The sequence below is a fragment of the Cydia fagiglandana genome, chromosome Z (genome assembly GCF_963556715.1).
Source record: "Cydia fagiglandana chromosome Z, ilCydFagi1.1, whole genome shotgun sequence".
Taxonomy (NCBI): Eukaryota; Metazoa; Arthropoda; class Insecta; order Lepidoptera; family Tortricidae; genus Cydia; species Cydia fagiglandana.
Genome location: NC_085959.1, coordinates 15553177 through 15567556, shown reverse-complemented (window position 1 = coordinate 15567556; position 14380 = coordinate 15553177). Strand labels below are relative to the sequence as shown.

At 38.2% G+C, this 14380-nt stretch overlaps 1 protein-coding gene across 1 annotated transcript; it reads left to right on the top strand.

The window, feature by feature from the left end:
- The first annotated feature begins 5558 nt into the window (after positions 1-5558).
- On the top strand, positions 5559-14027 carry LOC134679038 (guanine nucleotide-binding protein subunit beta-2). The gene is made up of 9 exons (XM_063537848.1): positions 5559-5802; positions 5901-6046; positions 8024-8157; positions 8809-8974; positions 9879-9964; positions 11070-11185; positions 11670-11796; positions 13360-13446; positions 13882-14027. Exons 1-9 carry the CDS (start codon positions 5731-5733, stop codon positions 13986-13988), a joined length of 1041 nt encoding a protein of 346 aa, XP_063393918.1. The 5' UTR covers positions 5559-5730; the 3' UTR covers positions 13989-14027.
- The last annotated feature ends 353 nt before the right edge of the window (positions 14028-14380 follow it).

Here is a 14380-nt window from a genome sequence, read left to right as displayed (position 1 = left end):
TCATTTACTGAATCTGACGTTGCGTCACGTCACTGGGTGGGGTGGGGTGGTTGCTTGGGTAGTCATAATGCCAATTGTTTACGCTCCGTAGCGAACGAAACGTAACTGTCTCTGTCGCACTAATTTAGAAGAGCGATGGAGAGAGATTACCGTATCGTTCGCTACAGAGCGAACGATTGGTATCCTGGCTAGGCGCCCAGAACTGATGAAATGAACGGGATACAAAACGCACATAACGATAAGATTTTATTTTTTATTTTATAGCCTGGTTACGAGAAGATAACCTTCAATTTAGGGTTGCCATCGCTGATCTATGCGCAAATCTATGCGCATATTATCTAATTCGGATGCGCGTATTGGCAACAAATTTATAAAAATGTAGGCGCGAAGGATATATATAGTCTCAGAAAATTTGAATTTCGCGCCTTTTTCTCTATAGCTAATATCTTGCACTTATTTATTAACAAATACCTAACTCTGATACTACTCTTTGACCTAACTATTAATCGTAATTTACTCAACTTGGCATTTTATCACACTGTTGCTGAGCCGTACATCGCTCCAAATATGTGAGCGAGACAGCGATATAAGCGATGTATCGCTCACACACCGTAGCAGCGTAGGTACTTCCTGATTACCAGACTGATTTAAATTATTGTTATTGTTTATAATATGAACATCATGTCAGGGTCTGATGATAAGATCCTGGAGAAATCAAGGGAATAGGCATACCTATAGTGACTTTTTAAATATTGCTTATCATCTTCTATTAGTTTTAAACTCTTTAGGCCTTTGGCCTATTCTTTAAGGGCCACTTGCACCATCCCACTAATCCGGAGATAAGCGGTTAACCGAGTTACATTAACCCAGCGGTTAACATTAACCCAGTGTCAAATTGTACTGCCAGATTTAACTGGTTAACCCCGGGCTAGAGGGATGGTGCAAGTGGCCCTTAAAGAATAGGCCAAAGGGCTGGTTTCCTAATAAAGTAGTGAGAGATAAAAAGCAACAGCTTACACATTATACAAGGGGTAATTTACAATTCGCAATCGCTTCGCTAATAAGTTACACACCAAACATGTGTAATAGGTAAGGTACGGATGATTATTGTTGGCCAAAATTATTAACAAGTAATAATCGACACCTGTAGGGCTACCTCCAAAACCGAAAATCGTCAATTGCGGGGATTTTTCTCTGTCACTCTAATTACGCCTTCATTGGAGTAAAAGAGAAAGATCCCCGCAATTTGTGAATTTCGGTTTTCGCGGCAGCCGCTCTGAGTAGGTATGAACATTTTTATATGGGTCGAGTATAACATTTAACACGCTTATTTTTTTTAAGAAGGAGAGAGAGAGAGAGGAGCGTGAAGTGATTTTCAATACGAAATATCAGATAAGGTATTTAGCAAAAGTCGCGATATTCAAATTTTCTGAGACGATTACATTTCGCGCCTACAGTTTTTTTAATTAGCCGCTTTTGTCTCCTGACGGAAAATGGCTTGACACACTATATCCATTATTCCCTTGGAAGTTGAAAATAATATCAATATCGGCTCTATATCAGCTGTTATTCCCTGTACGCCAACATAGAATAACCCCCATTATGAGCGAGTAGAGGAATCCTTGGGTAACATACCTTTATGGAGCAGATTGTGAGGCTGGCAGGCAGCGTCCTCGGAATTCGCGCTACAGAACTCTTGAGTGGATGTGCCCGGTCTCAGAGCGATCAGCATCGCCAGGACCCAGCAGCAACATTTCAGAGGAAAGCATCGGTGTCCCCGCAGAGCCATCTTGACGGTTAAGCTTCCTAACACCGACTGCTATCTTTTCTTCGGTCGTACTCAAGAAATTGACTGCATTGCTTCAATTGGAAAAAAGTTAATTCGCCGTGAAATGAAAGCGTTGCCCGCCGTCGAAAGGCCAGTTGGGGCAACAATGGTTCAGTAACATTTTGCGGTACCTTATTACTCGTTTTATTTAATTTTTGGCGATGGTTTACTTTCTTTTATACTAGTTGGTGGCAGTAAGAAAAAAACATAACGGGAGTGATATCCGTTATATATTTATCTAGGTTTACTTTTGTGCAAGTTTCTAGAAAAATAAATTAGAGGAATCTTTCGATTTATAGTTTTATGTTTACGGTCACTACGGTATTTGGAGTAAGTAAGTAATTACTTTTTCACCTCAGCAGCTCGAACAAGGGTACTTTGCTTCTTAAAAACAGTGAGCAAAATGCGATTTTGCTCACTGAGTCATTTTGTCTCACTCAGTGAGCAAAATCGCATTTTGCTCACTGAGTCATTTTGTCTCACTCAGTGAGCAAAATCGCATTTTGCTCACTTAGTGAGACAGTATGAGTGAGCAAAATCGCATTTTGCTCACTGAGTGAGACAAAATGTCATTCAAGTGACTTTTATAGTCAAATGTCATTTCAACATGCGGGGTCTAATACAAAGTTCGATATACTTGGGTTCTATTATCTCTGTCCCTCTAGGTATGTTCTCACTGCTTAGGGTGAAAAATTTTGTGTACTACACGAGATCAAAGTTATTTACATCTCGTGCGCTTTTGAATCCCTTACTACGCTCAAGATTCTAAATTAGATTCACTCGCTACGCTCGTGAATCTATTATAGAATCTTTCGCTTGCACGGGACTCAAAATAAGCACTCGAAGAAATATCAAACTTTGATCTCTTGTTGTACAAATAACTATATTTTGGTCCAACTCCCACACAGACATCGCTTTATGAAGCGATCACATTCACACACAAACATAAAGAGCACAAGGCAGGGATGAGGCCACCATACCTACAGAGGTGCAATTTTTCTTTAAATACTACTATTTGAGTACCTAGCACAATCGAGTTGTTGTAAATATTTTTACTTAATGTACTTATTTTAGGTACACGAGTAGGTACTGGTCGTAATTGTGGGCGCAATTTAAATATGCGCTCGCGCTCCCATAGTACTACTTACCTACAAAATTTGGAGAGGAGCGCTTTTGTGTAAAACATTTTTTTTTTTTCGAATTTACGTCAACCTTATGTTATAGGTACTCGCCTGTAGGTACAGTGATTTTGTAGTAGTTTATATAGTCTCTTCACCATTCTTTGTATTGCCAGGGCATAATAATTTTTTTCTACTCGTCGACTATAATTCTTGAATTAAGATTTCTTATACCCAACTTCAATTGGGTATTTTTAATGTGTGGGCTCCCAACTCAACTATAATATTAATTACAATACAGTTTAGTCAACTATAATGAATTTGACCAATCACAGCTCTCCGCGATCAACAGGACGAAACAAAACCATAGCTCAAATTAATTATTTATTTTAGGTTGTATAGTAGAAACAATTGGTTCATAAGTCAGAAACGCGCATGTGACACCCTTAAAATAGCAACATCCATAGACTACGAAAACCACTTAGTGTTGCTTGTTAGTCTCCATAGGCTACGGTGGCCAAAATCGAGAAAACAACTGTCTAAAAATTCAATTTAGCGCGGAGCAAGTACCAGGGCCTCATGAGTTACGAGAAGGTGTCGTTGACCAACGCACCGGGCGCGGCGGCGGGGGCGCGTACCAGTATGAAGGTACGAGTATCGCAGCTGCTTACGTATCTTAGCTGTGTATACTTTTGGTTTGGTTCGTTTGTATGATTCTACTAGTGTAAAGTATTATTTTTTCTCAAAAATGGACGGCAAAGTCGACTATGCCGTCTAAAAAATAGGTCGCGAAGCGCGGAGTTTATGGTCAGTCAAAATTTAAAAAGTTAAAAACATTGCAGTCTCGATTTTGGGACTGCAATGTTGCATACAAATTCCATTATTTGTCGAGTTCCAAACTTTTTAAAAGTTCAAATGGCCATATCAAATGAAGGCACAGGCCCATTAAACAGCCAAACAGATGATTAGTACCGCGACTATTTAGTTGTCTCAAATAGGTTGGCGTATTTTCGGCAGAAAAATACACTTCTATTTTTTAATTAAAAAAATAAAAAGGCGGCAAGGGCTTTTCTCTGTGAAAATATATACGTAAGAACGTTGCTTTTGTAAAATGTTTCTATGATATTTATGTTTCTTGCACCATTTTTGAGAAAAGCACTATATATGACTCGGCTGGAAGGCTACTTGCTGGCTTCGGATTCAATTAAACGGACTCCCAAGGTCGTCCGTTTAAAACGAATCCTCAGCCTGCAAGTAGCTACTTCCGAGCCTCGACAATAATGTACTATTGTTGGCTCGTAGAAAAAGTATTGTATACAATAGTGATATAATCAAGCTTTTCAATCTCGTACCTGACTTAGGCAACTCAGCAAGCTTCGTTGCCTAAACACGGTACTCGACTGAAAAGCTGTCTATTATATCACGATTGTATAAAATACAAGGTTTAAGATCATTTATAATAATCGAAACAAATGCATTCATACATTTAAATATACTTAATTAAGTTACAAAAGTTAGGTAAGCTCGATTCACGATGAACAAAAACGGATGCTTTGATCCGTACTGTAAGTTTATTTGTTTAGGTACTTAGTACTAAATTAATTAGGTATCTATTTATAGCTGCTGAGACGCACTACGTTTGTTTAAATACAACCCCGTTTTCCCTATTCCTTTCTGAATCTAATTTGCACATTCAAATATTTGATTAGAAAAATACAGCTTACTTAACGGTATCGTAGATTGTGAACTACTGCAGGGAAAGTGAAAGTATCTGGGACAATGGTCATGCTACAGTAGCGATCTGTTGACTTCTAATCGAAAACTGCTCGTCTGTCTGTTGTCACGTCAGGGGCCGCAATTTTCTTTACTCAAGTGAGAGCCAACAGCCACTTGTCGTGGTGTGGTGCATTTAGTAAAAGACACGAACTCAAATTATAATCATCAATTAATCAAAGGACAAGGTATCCTGTCAAATTAGTAGGCAAACGTAATCTGTGAAGACTGTACCTACGTACTTAGGACCAACCCAAATAAAGTCATCTTAAATATATATTTATATATCTACAGATTTTTATTATCATCCTAGCTAAACCAACTGTTATACTAGTATTATTGAACACCTCTAGAATATGTATTCTAACTTTAAAACTCCTGTGAGATTTCAATACCTACAGGTATTATAATGACGAGTAGTTATGTCTATTTTAAAACATGTAATTCACTTACTTTTAGTCGACTAGGTCTCGACACTTGTACTTTGGCAATTTTAGTAAAAACAGCTTATTGGCCTGAAATTCTGCAAAAACAACATTGCAATGCTCATGAAATGCATAGGTATAATAGGTACATGCACAGATTGTAATCGCAGGCAACCCAGCAATACACAATGAGCGTTGTAACTTTTGTTGATACCACAATAAGGTAAGTAGGTATGTACTTCGGTACCAAACTATTTATAACATTTCGTCTATTTTGAAATCAAAAGACGACCAACGTCGTAAGTAGTACCTATACTTAAGACGGGACTGAGATTACTCAAATATACTTACTTAAGTAAATATTATATTCATTAATTAAATGGTAAACTGTGTTAAGCAATAAAAACAGTCAAGAAAATGGAGTGGGTCGGCACATGTAAAGCTTCATCGGAGTTAAGCTGGAATCCTATTAGAGTAACGAGATTACGAGCATTCATCAGGAACGATGTCTAAGGCTCATAGCAAGTGCCAACCTGACTTGCAACACTCGTCGGTTTAGATACGGAACCCAATATCATAACAAAAAATGCCACCGAAGGAAGACCCTGAAACTACCGCTCTCAAAAAAGAGCTAAACGATCTGATTGCTTCTCTTAAGGTAACTATTTTAAATAAGCACTCAAAAGCTAATCTTTACAGCACTTGTTACAGTTAATAGTGTTAATGCCAATTATTAATTAATACACTTATTTCTAGGAAGCACAACAGAAAGTAGCAGACACGAAACTCACAGAGAAATGCGGGGACATGGCCGATTTGCCCAAGATACGTCTCGTGACTAAGAAAACCTTAAAAGGACACATCAATAAAGTGAACTCGGTGCACTACAGCGGCGATTCCAGGTGACGACAGTTACGCTAAGCTAAGCGATAGTAGTTATTATAATTATTTTGTAGAATCATATCTTTGTCTTCCTGTTAGTTTATTTTTTATCGTGCAAATCAATGCATCAAACGTCTTAGACCCCTAAAATGCCATAGCGATATTTAAAAATAAGTCTACTCTAGTATAAGTGAATGTGAGGGCAAATATGTAGGTAGGTAACTACCTACCTAATGTTACGAGTGAATTTTTTCATGGCATTTGTCCTTGATTAAAACGTGGAAATATTCAACTAAAAACAACAATTTTGCGTTAGCCCCCTATTAATTTGAGGATTTTTTTGAAGAAATATGTATATATATTAATTAAATAACCTTTCTCTAGACTAGATCATAGCCTTTGATGCGGTAGCAATCAGCCTGAAAAAAAAATCTATGTCGCCCAGCTCAGCTACGATGTTAAGCAGATTGAAAAAAAAACTAAATATGGGAATCAAATTAAATCTAAAAATAACGTTTTGAGGAATTAATTCCTAGCAAAATAGAAATCGTTTTAATACTTTCATTTGGTCCTAAATGAGTCCAAGCTTGCAATCCCAGGAGGTGTGCATAAATTCTTCGAAAAAATCTAATTTTTTTTTTTTTTTTTTTAAATTTATTGAACAATAAGCTAAATAACGTACAGACCCATCGTGGGCAAAACCTTGAGGAGGTTTGTATGCCGATGGGGAGTTCGAGAAAATAACATGACAATATACATATCTATCTTATACTAATTAAAATTCTTAATATATGTAACTAAAGTCGTTAGATTTGTAACAAGTGCGTCTTAATTACTTTTTTTCTATTTTTCCCGTTTACATATTTTAATCTAGTATCTTCTGGCAAATCATTTAATATTTTAGGCAATATATATATTTGACTGGCCTAAGTGAATGACAGGCAAGGAAACTTACAGAATAATAGGAACTTACCTATAAATAAATAACTAAATACTTACAAATTCTCCTGAGAGAGACGTTTACGTTTACGTCATCGCTTGCCATTTGCATTGTCCCAGTCCTTAGCATCGCCTAAGGCTGTGGTCTCAGCGGCAGCGGTTGCATAATTTATTGTAGGTAGAGCTAGACCAAGAAAAGTCTGCAGCGATTTTGATAACCCACGCTGTGCAAGTGTTATTTACACGTCATAATTTCATAGACGTTTGACGTTTAAAATAACACTTGCACTGCATGGGCTATCAAAATCACTGCAGACTTTTCTTGGTCTAACTCTAGTGCACATTTTATGTTTTCCTTTTGGTTTATCTCCTCTTATCTCTTTCGTCTACTCCTCTACTCGATTACTAATATAGGTACTTATTTAGCAAATTGATATGCATCAGACATCGTACATTTTTGCCGCATTTTCCAGCATTTTTGGTGCAGCGGAGTGGTGTTAACGGAATTAGTATAAATAATTTCAAGCCTATTGATTAATTACGTTAATATTAAGCTTAATTTACCATTTCAGTTGAAATTATAGAAAGGGTCAAACTGATCACTGTGTTACGTTCTTTCCTGTAGACATACACAAGAGTTAAGGGCTATAAAGCTTAATTTTCTTATTTAACCCTTACCCACGTAAAAAGGTCCTCCTTTTATTTACAGAACTATGATAAAATCATTACTTACATGCCCACAAGCTGTTAACTATTGCCCACTGTACTGTACATTTTTCTCTCCTGTGGGCAATATTAGTTAACAGCTTGTGGGCATGTAAGTAATGATTTTATCATAGTTCTGTAAATAAATGGAGGACCTTTTTACGTGGGTAAGGGTTAAATAAGAAAATTAAGCTTTATAGCCCTTAACTCTTGTGTATGTCTACAGGAAAGAACGTAACACAGTGATCTGTTTGACCCGTTCTATACCAATTCCGTTAACACCACTCTGCTGTACCAAAAATGCTGAAAAATTTACGATGTCTGTTGGTATGTCATATTTCGTGTCCCCACAGGCACTGCGTAACAGGTTCGCTAGATGGGAAACTCATAATCTGGGACACCTGGAGCGGCAACAAAGTGCAGGTCATCCCGCTGCGCTCTGCGTGGGTCATGAGTGTCGCCTTTGCGCCTTCGGGAAACTTTGTCGGTATGAGGTTCACGTATATCATGAAATTCATGAATTATCTCCGTTTTCTACCCACCTGCCTGTCTAGTACACAAGCCTTATTGAGCTTGTTGTGAGTCTAAAGTTTGTTTTAAAATTGTTTCATTATTTTAATTTATTTTAACCCTTTTCCAGGCATTAAATGAATCATCAAAGCTGCATTAATTTTAGTCAACATATTTGCATTTTTTAGGAAAAGCTTGTAGTTTGGTGCGGCCTGAAAAAGGGTTAACTCGGCTGTATGGCTCTGATGGGTCACATAAGCCACTTTCAACCCTTGGTTAACAATGTACCTACCTACTAGTGGATCTGGGACGCCTCACGAACCCTCACAGCTACACTATGTTCTTTTTCTCAAAAACAGAACCGAACAAAATTTTAGATAGACGCTCAAAAATTTCACGAGAATACACACATGATATTTAAAGAACAGACGATGATACAAAAGCACTTTTGCGCATGCCGAAACAGTGAGGCTTCGTGCTCACTCGATGAAGGAATGTTCTGAGGGCCTACCGCGAACCACGTTCGACGTGTTGCCTGTCTCACGTACGAATTTACCAGTGCGACAGAGAGGCAACATGTCGAACGTGGTTCGCAGTAGGCCCTCTGACTTGTGTGTCCGTTTCCCAGCATGTGGCGGCATGGACAACATGTGCACGGTGTACGACGTGAACAACCGCGACGCCACGGGCGCGGCCAAGATGGTGCGCGAGCTGGCCGGCTACGAGGGTTTCCTGAGCAGCTGCCGCTTCCTCGACGACAAGCACATCCTCACCGGCTCCGGCGACATGAAGATGTGAGAATGGGCGATTATCCTACTGATGCGGATCAGCACGACGCTCCGCCGTGTAAAGGGCTTGTGCTGAGGGGCTCGTGTACAAACCACGCGAGGTGGGGGGTCACGAAAAAAATCACGATAGATCACGTTGGGGCTGGGGGGGTTTAAGGAGACCTCACGTGTATTTTTCTACAGTGAACGAAACTAAGAAAAAATACCTACCACGTGAGTAGGTTGGTTTTGTTAAACATCACAATAAAATAGCGAGTCTATTTTACGAAATTATAGACCGCGTGGTCGAATTAGGTCGAATAAAAAATAAAAAAATACACGTGAGGTTATGTGGGGGAGGGGGGTTGCCAACAATCTCACCAAATATCACCAAGGGGGACGGGTCAAAAAGAAGTCGAAAACACCTCGCGTGACTTGTGCACAAAACCAAAAGAGTATAATATAGCGATGTCCTCGCACACGAGCAGCGTGAAGATCCGTATCAGTGTGATCACACATTCTGTGCAATGTGAAGACCGCCTTACGGCTGTGAATTAGAAACATCACTTTTTACGGTTCCGCTACTTACTAAGCATTCCCTGTCCGTTCGTAAGCGGGCTCTATATCACAAATACGAGCATCGTACAAAATTTTTTTTGATGCTACGGAACCTTCGAGAAGCGAGTCCGAATGGACTTATGCAATTTTTTTAAAATCATAAACGGTAGGTACAGTAGTCAACGACATTCTTGCTATGCTATACTGAAGAAAAAAAACATTCTTAACTTTACGTACGAGTACGAGTAATAGATACTTATGGAATGCCAAGTGCCTGATTTTATTTTCTATGCAAGCAGTTATATAATGCAACAATTCAGCGAGATATAGGTACCTATTTCAGGCACTTACAGTTTCCTATTATGTGTTGCAGATGTATTTGGGATTTGGAAACAGGTAAAAGGGATAAGGAATTCGATGCTCATGCAGGCGACGTGGTCAGCATCTCTTTAGCACCAGGTGCGTATTTAAATATAATATTTAACAAAACCTTCATGTAGGTTCATCATGTTTATCTGTATGTATTTAATGGCCTCCTTCTATTCCTAAGTAGTCGGTAGTGACCCTCCGTGTGAAACTGGCGTTCCCAGTTTAAAATTCCGGTAAGGGCATTTAGGTATCGTCTTGGGTCGTCCCATTCGGTTTTCGTCAAGTTCTTTAAATTAGTCCTATTCTGCTTTTGTCACTCATTCTACATTCGTCACTCATTCTACATTCATCACAATCGTCGGTGGCTTTCAATGTAGAATGAGTGACGAAAGCAGAATAGGACTAATTTAAGAACTTGACGAAAAACTAATGGGACGACCCAAGAGTCAAGACGATACCGGCGTGAAACCGGCATTTATTGCGTGTTTTTATATGTTCCTGAGTTATAAATGTTTCTACTTATATATTAGGAGCATTCCACGAGCTGTCCCGTACAAACGCATTTTATTTCGTATATTAGAACTTTTTTTTCGGCGTTTAAAGCCGACAATTATTTTTATGGTCATATTTTTGACCAATTGTTACAGAAATAGAAACTCTTATACCTGCAAATCTTCAGAAAACTCGCGTTAGTACGGGACAACGGTAGACGATTTCATGGAATGCTCCATCATTGAACTATTATTACTATAGTAGGTAATGTAATATATAATATAATACCTAACTCAATGTTAAAGAAGTCAGACCAAAACAAGTCAGCATGTAGTGTTGTGAATAACGCTCATTTGGAGGCTTAAAGACTCGACCTTTAAGACTCATCTCGAGGCTTAACGCCTCAAAGGCGGCAAAGACGATTTCTGACATCCATACGCATAATATAAATAAATACAATTCTCAAATATACTCGAGTCTTCAAGACTTAAGAGTTTTTAGGGCTCGAGTCTTTAAGCCTAAAAAATAATCGTTAATCACAACTCTGGTCAGCAAGGATTTAGATAGCACACGCAGTGCAAGTGTTATTTCAAACCTCCATGAAATTATAACGTCTAAATAACACTTGCACTGCGTGTGCTATCAAAAAACTTGCACAATTAACTTGGCCTAACTCTATACAGCTACTTATAAATTATTCCAGACATGAATACCTATGTCACCGGCTCCGTGGACAAGACATGCAAACTTTGGGATATCAGAGATGACAAAGCCAAACAAACTTTCTTCGGTCACGATGCTGATGTTAATAGCGTTTGTGTAAGTTACAAGCTATCCTTGTCTGATAAGTACCTAACTATGATGATCGCCATGTCGCTAATTCATTGACGCACCTACCCAACGTTTCAAATCTGTTAGAGTGTAACCCGGGAGATAGCGATATCCATCCCCTGATTTTTCATCCCACCAGAGAAAAAATACAACACCAAGGGAAAATAGGTACTACCTGTAAAACATTACAAGTAAAGAAATAAAAGTAATCTCTTTGCATACAAATAATTAGATGATTAAAGCTAAGCGTCTCAAAAGGCTCAATTTAAATCGAATCCAAACAAATAATTTTAAACAAGTATTGTAACATTTAGAAAACATCGATTAAAAGCCCGACCTACTTGGTAGCTAGGGTAAAAAAACAACATACAAAAATATACTTTTGCACTCTACATTTACCCCATAAGAATCTAAGTAATTTTATAATATTATCTTCATAGAAAGCCTATTTATATACATATACATATTTCAGTTCCACGCTAGCGGACAAGCGTTCGCGACCGCTTCCGAGGACAAAACAGCGCGGCTCTTCGACATCCGCAGCGACCAGCAGATAGGCCACTACACGCCCCCGGGCGCCAGCGGGTTCACCAGCTGCGGTCAGTCAACACTTTTGATTCAATTAATCAATAATTGGTTCATTCAAGTCGTTGTCTTGAGAATGGGTATATTCATAAACTTAAGACCTTTGAAACCACATCCGAGTACAAAACAGTTCGACTTTTTGATGTTCACAACGGTCAAACCGTTCTAGTCGGTAGATGCGATCAGGCAAAGCGTCATAACATATAACTCTCGTTGCGAATTTTGTAAAACTAAGGATTTATGACCCACTGCTGTAAGGCTGTTCTTCAACGTCTGTAGCGACCAGAAAAGCTTCCCGGGTGTCAGACGCTTCACTAGCGGTGGTATTTAAAATTTTCTGGTTTTTTCTGCAAATGCATGTTAGATAAACTTTTCGGTAAACAATTTCCAAAGGTATTACTGAAAGCCTTCATCTTCACCCACGTGAAACATGCAGAATTAGAATTGCAGACTTTTCTTGGTCTAACTCTAGCTAGGTATAGTCTGATAGAGTCGGTTTTAAATAAAATACTGTCGGTATATATGTACTTATATACAACAGAGGTTTCGCGTTTTTGGCGAGGATAAATACGCCATTAAGCATCCGGATCGCGTATGCCGCATTACTAACCTTGATATATAAAACATATGAATAAACAAAAAAACTATATAAGGAAGAAGAGTTTAGTGACCTTGCAATGACGTAGACGTAACCTTTGCGAAATAGCTTAGGTCAGTACTTTAGTATGGCGGGAGAAAACCGCAAACGCATTCATAGGTAATACCATAGCTAGTCTGATTTACGCGTAAAGTTTTACCTGCAATAAGTAGGTACATGCAAAAGTGGATTCCCCAAGTTTTCCTCTTTACCTATGTATTATTACGAGTACTTAAACCAATAATTAATTATTTCTAAGTTGAAAAGAGGAACTTCAAGAGTTATAATAAAACACACTTGATTTATTAATTTGGAAAACAGCACAGTCATCATGATTGCATTACCTACGGTCTATTACTCTGACGTTAATTATTTTTACGATTACTCAACGATTGTTGGTGCCTAAACGTCTTATGGTAATTAATGACGACTTCTAGAACTCGATTAACTTGAGACTGTGTGACAATTATAGAAACAAGTTTCTGCTTAGGTAAATTTTTATTTCTAATAAAGGTTAGATTTTATAAATTTAACCTAATTTATGAGTCGACCTCAAAGTTATGCAAGTTGTTAACAAAAACAATAGTTTTTATAATGTTATGCTTTTAATGCTTTTTTTTAATTAGAATGGGCTTTCTCATGGCCACAGACTAGCCGAGAATGTTGATTAATATTTAATTTTTAACAAACATAGGCGAGTCTAAACTACCCAAAATTAAACTGTTTTTTTAAGTAGGTAGATTGGTCCGATAAAAATAAAAATCCAGTAATGATGATATAAACCACGCATTGGTATTCCTAAACGTGCTATTTAAAGAAGCGGAACTGCTGATGAAGACCAGAACGGAATTCTTCAACGGGTAAAAATGGGGTCTCAAGGTATATAGACAACGATAGGTCTACAGATATTAGTCCCTAAAGAAAAGTGTTTATGCTACAGGCCTCTCCCCCAGCGGGAGGTACTTGCTGGCTGGGTCCGACGACAACACCGTGCATTCCTGGGACACGTTAAAAGTTTCACACACGGGTAAGGATTCCTTGCGTTTTAATATCTTTACAGTTCTAATCCAATCTTCTATAGAAAGTTTTCAATTTACGTCGGTCGTTAATGTATTATTGCAGAGATACAGTCTCTACCTCAATATTACACCTAGGTACCTACTCTTATGGCTCCTTTACACCATCGGCCATGTTAGGCAATTACTGGTGATCCTGATCGTGTGGAGGGCTTAATGACCTTCAGTGGCCAATGAACGGCGATGAATCGATGATGGAGCGCAATCGCCATTTTGTTGGTTTTCAGGCTAAGAAAGGCGTCGCCCATTCTGTAATGGACTATCATTGTCAAACGCGAAACTATTGTCGTTGGTTGTTTTATAATATAATAATTATCACTCTCACTCTGCCGCAAGTGTTCCTTCTAAAAGTTTACTAAGTATTAATATTTTATTTTATTTTTCAGGAACGCTGACTGGCCACGAGAACCGCGTGACGTCGATCTCTATAGCTCCCAACGGCGTGGCAATGGCCAGTTGCTCGTGGGACCAAAGTGTCAGGGTTTGGGGCTGATGCGCTATCTCTGTTCCTTTTTCATACTTTAGGAATATTTCCAGTTTTTTTAGCTGAGGAAATTTATGCAGCCATCGCATTTAATTGTCACTTCAGTAATACTCAGTTTGTTAATAAGAACTATGAAAAGTAAGGCGTAGCTTGCACCTGGATGTCCCTACTACTACTACTTTGAACTGTAATAAAATAATATACCTACTACCTAATGTAATAGTTGTAATAAAAGTTTACGAGGTATATTGTTAGTTTTAATGTTCTTTAGATATCAAATTTAAGGTATTTTTTAAAAGCATGTTGCTTCTCAATGTTAAAGTTGTCTAACCGACTTTAGAATACAATTATACATAAGTAATGGGTTATTTAGTCCAGGTAGTCTAAAATCATAATTTTGC

Coding starts and splice junctions, on each gene's coding strand:
- LOC134679038 (XM_063537848.1), top strand. CDS start 5,731: ATGCCACCGAAGGAAGACCCTGAAACTACCGCTCTCAAAAAAGAGCTA. Junction 5,803..5,900: donor ATCTGATTGCTTCTCTTAAG/GTAACTATTTTA, acceptor ACTTATTTCTAG/GAAGCACAACAGAAAGTAGC. Junction 11,797..13,359: donor CAGCGGGTTCACCAGCTGCG/GTCAGTCAACAC, acceptor TTTATGCTACAG/GCCTCTCCCCCAGCGGGAGG.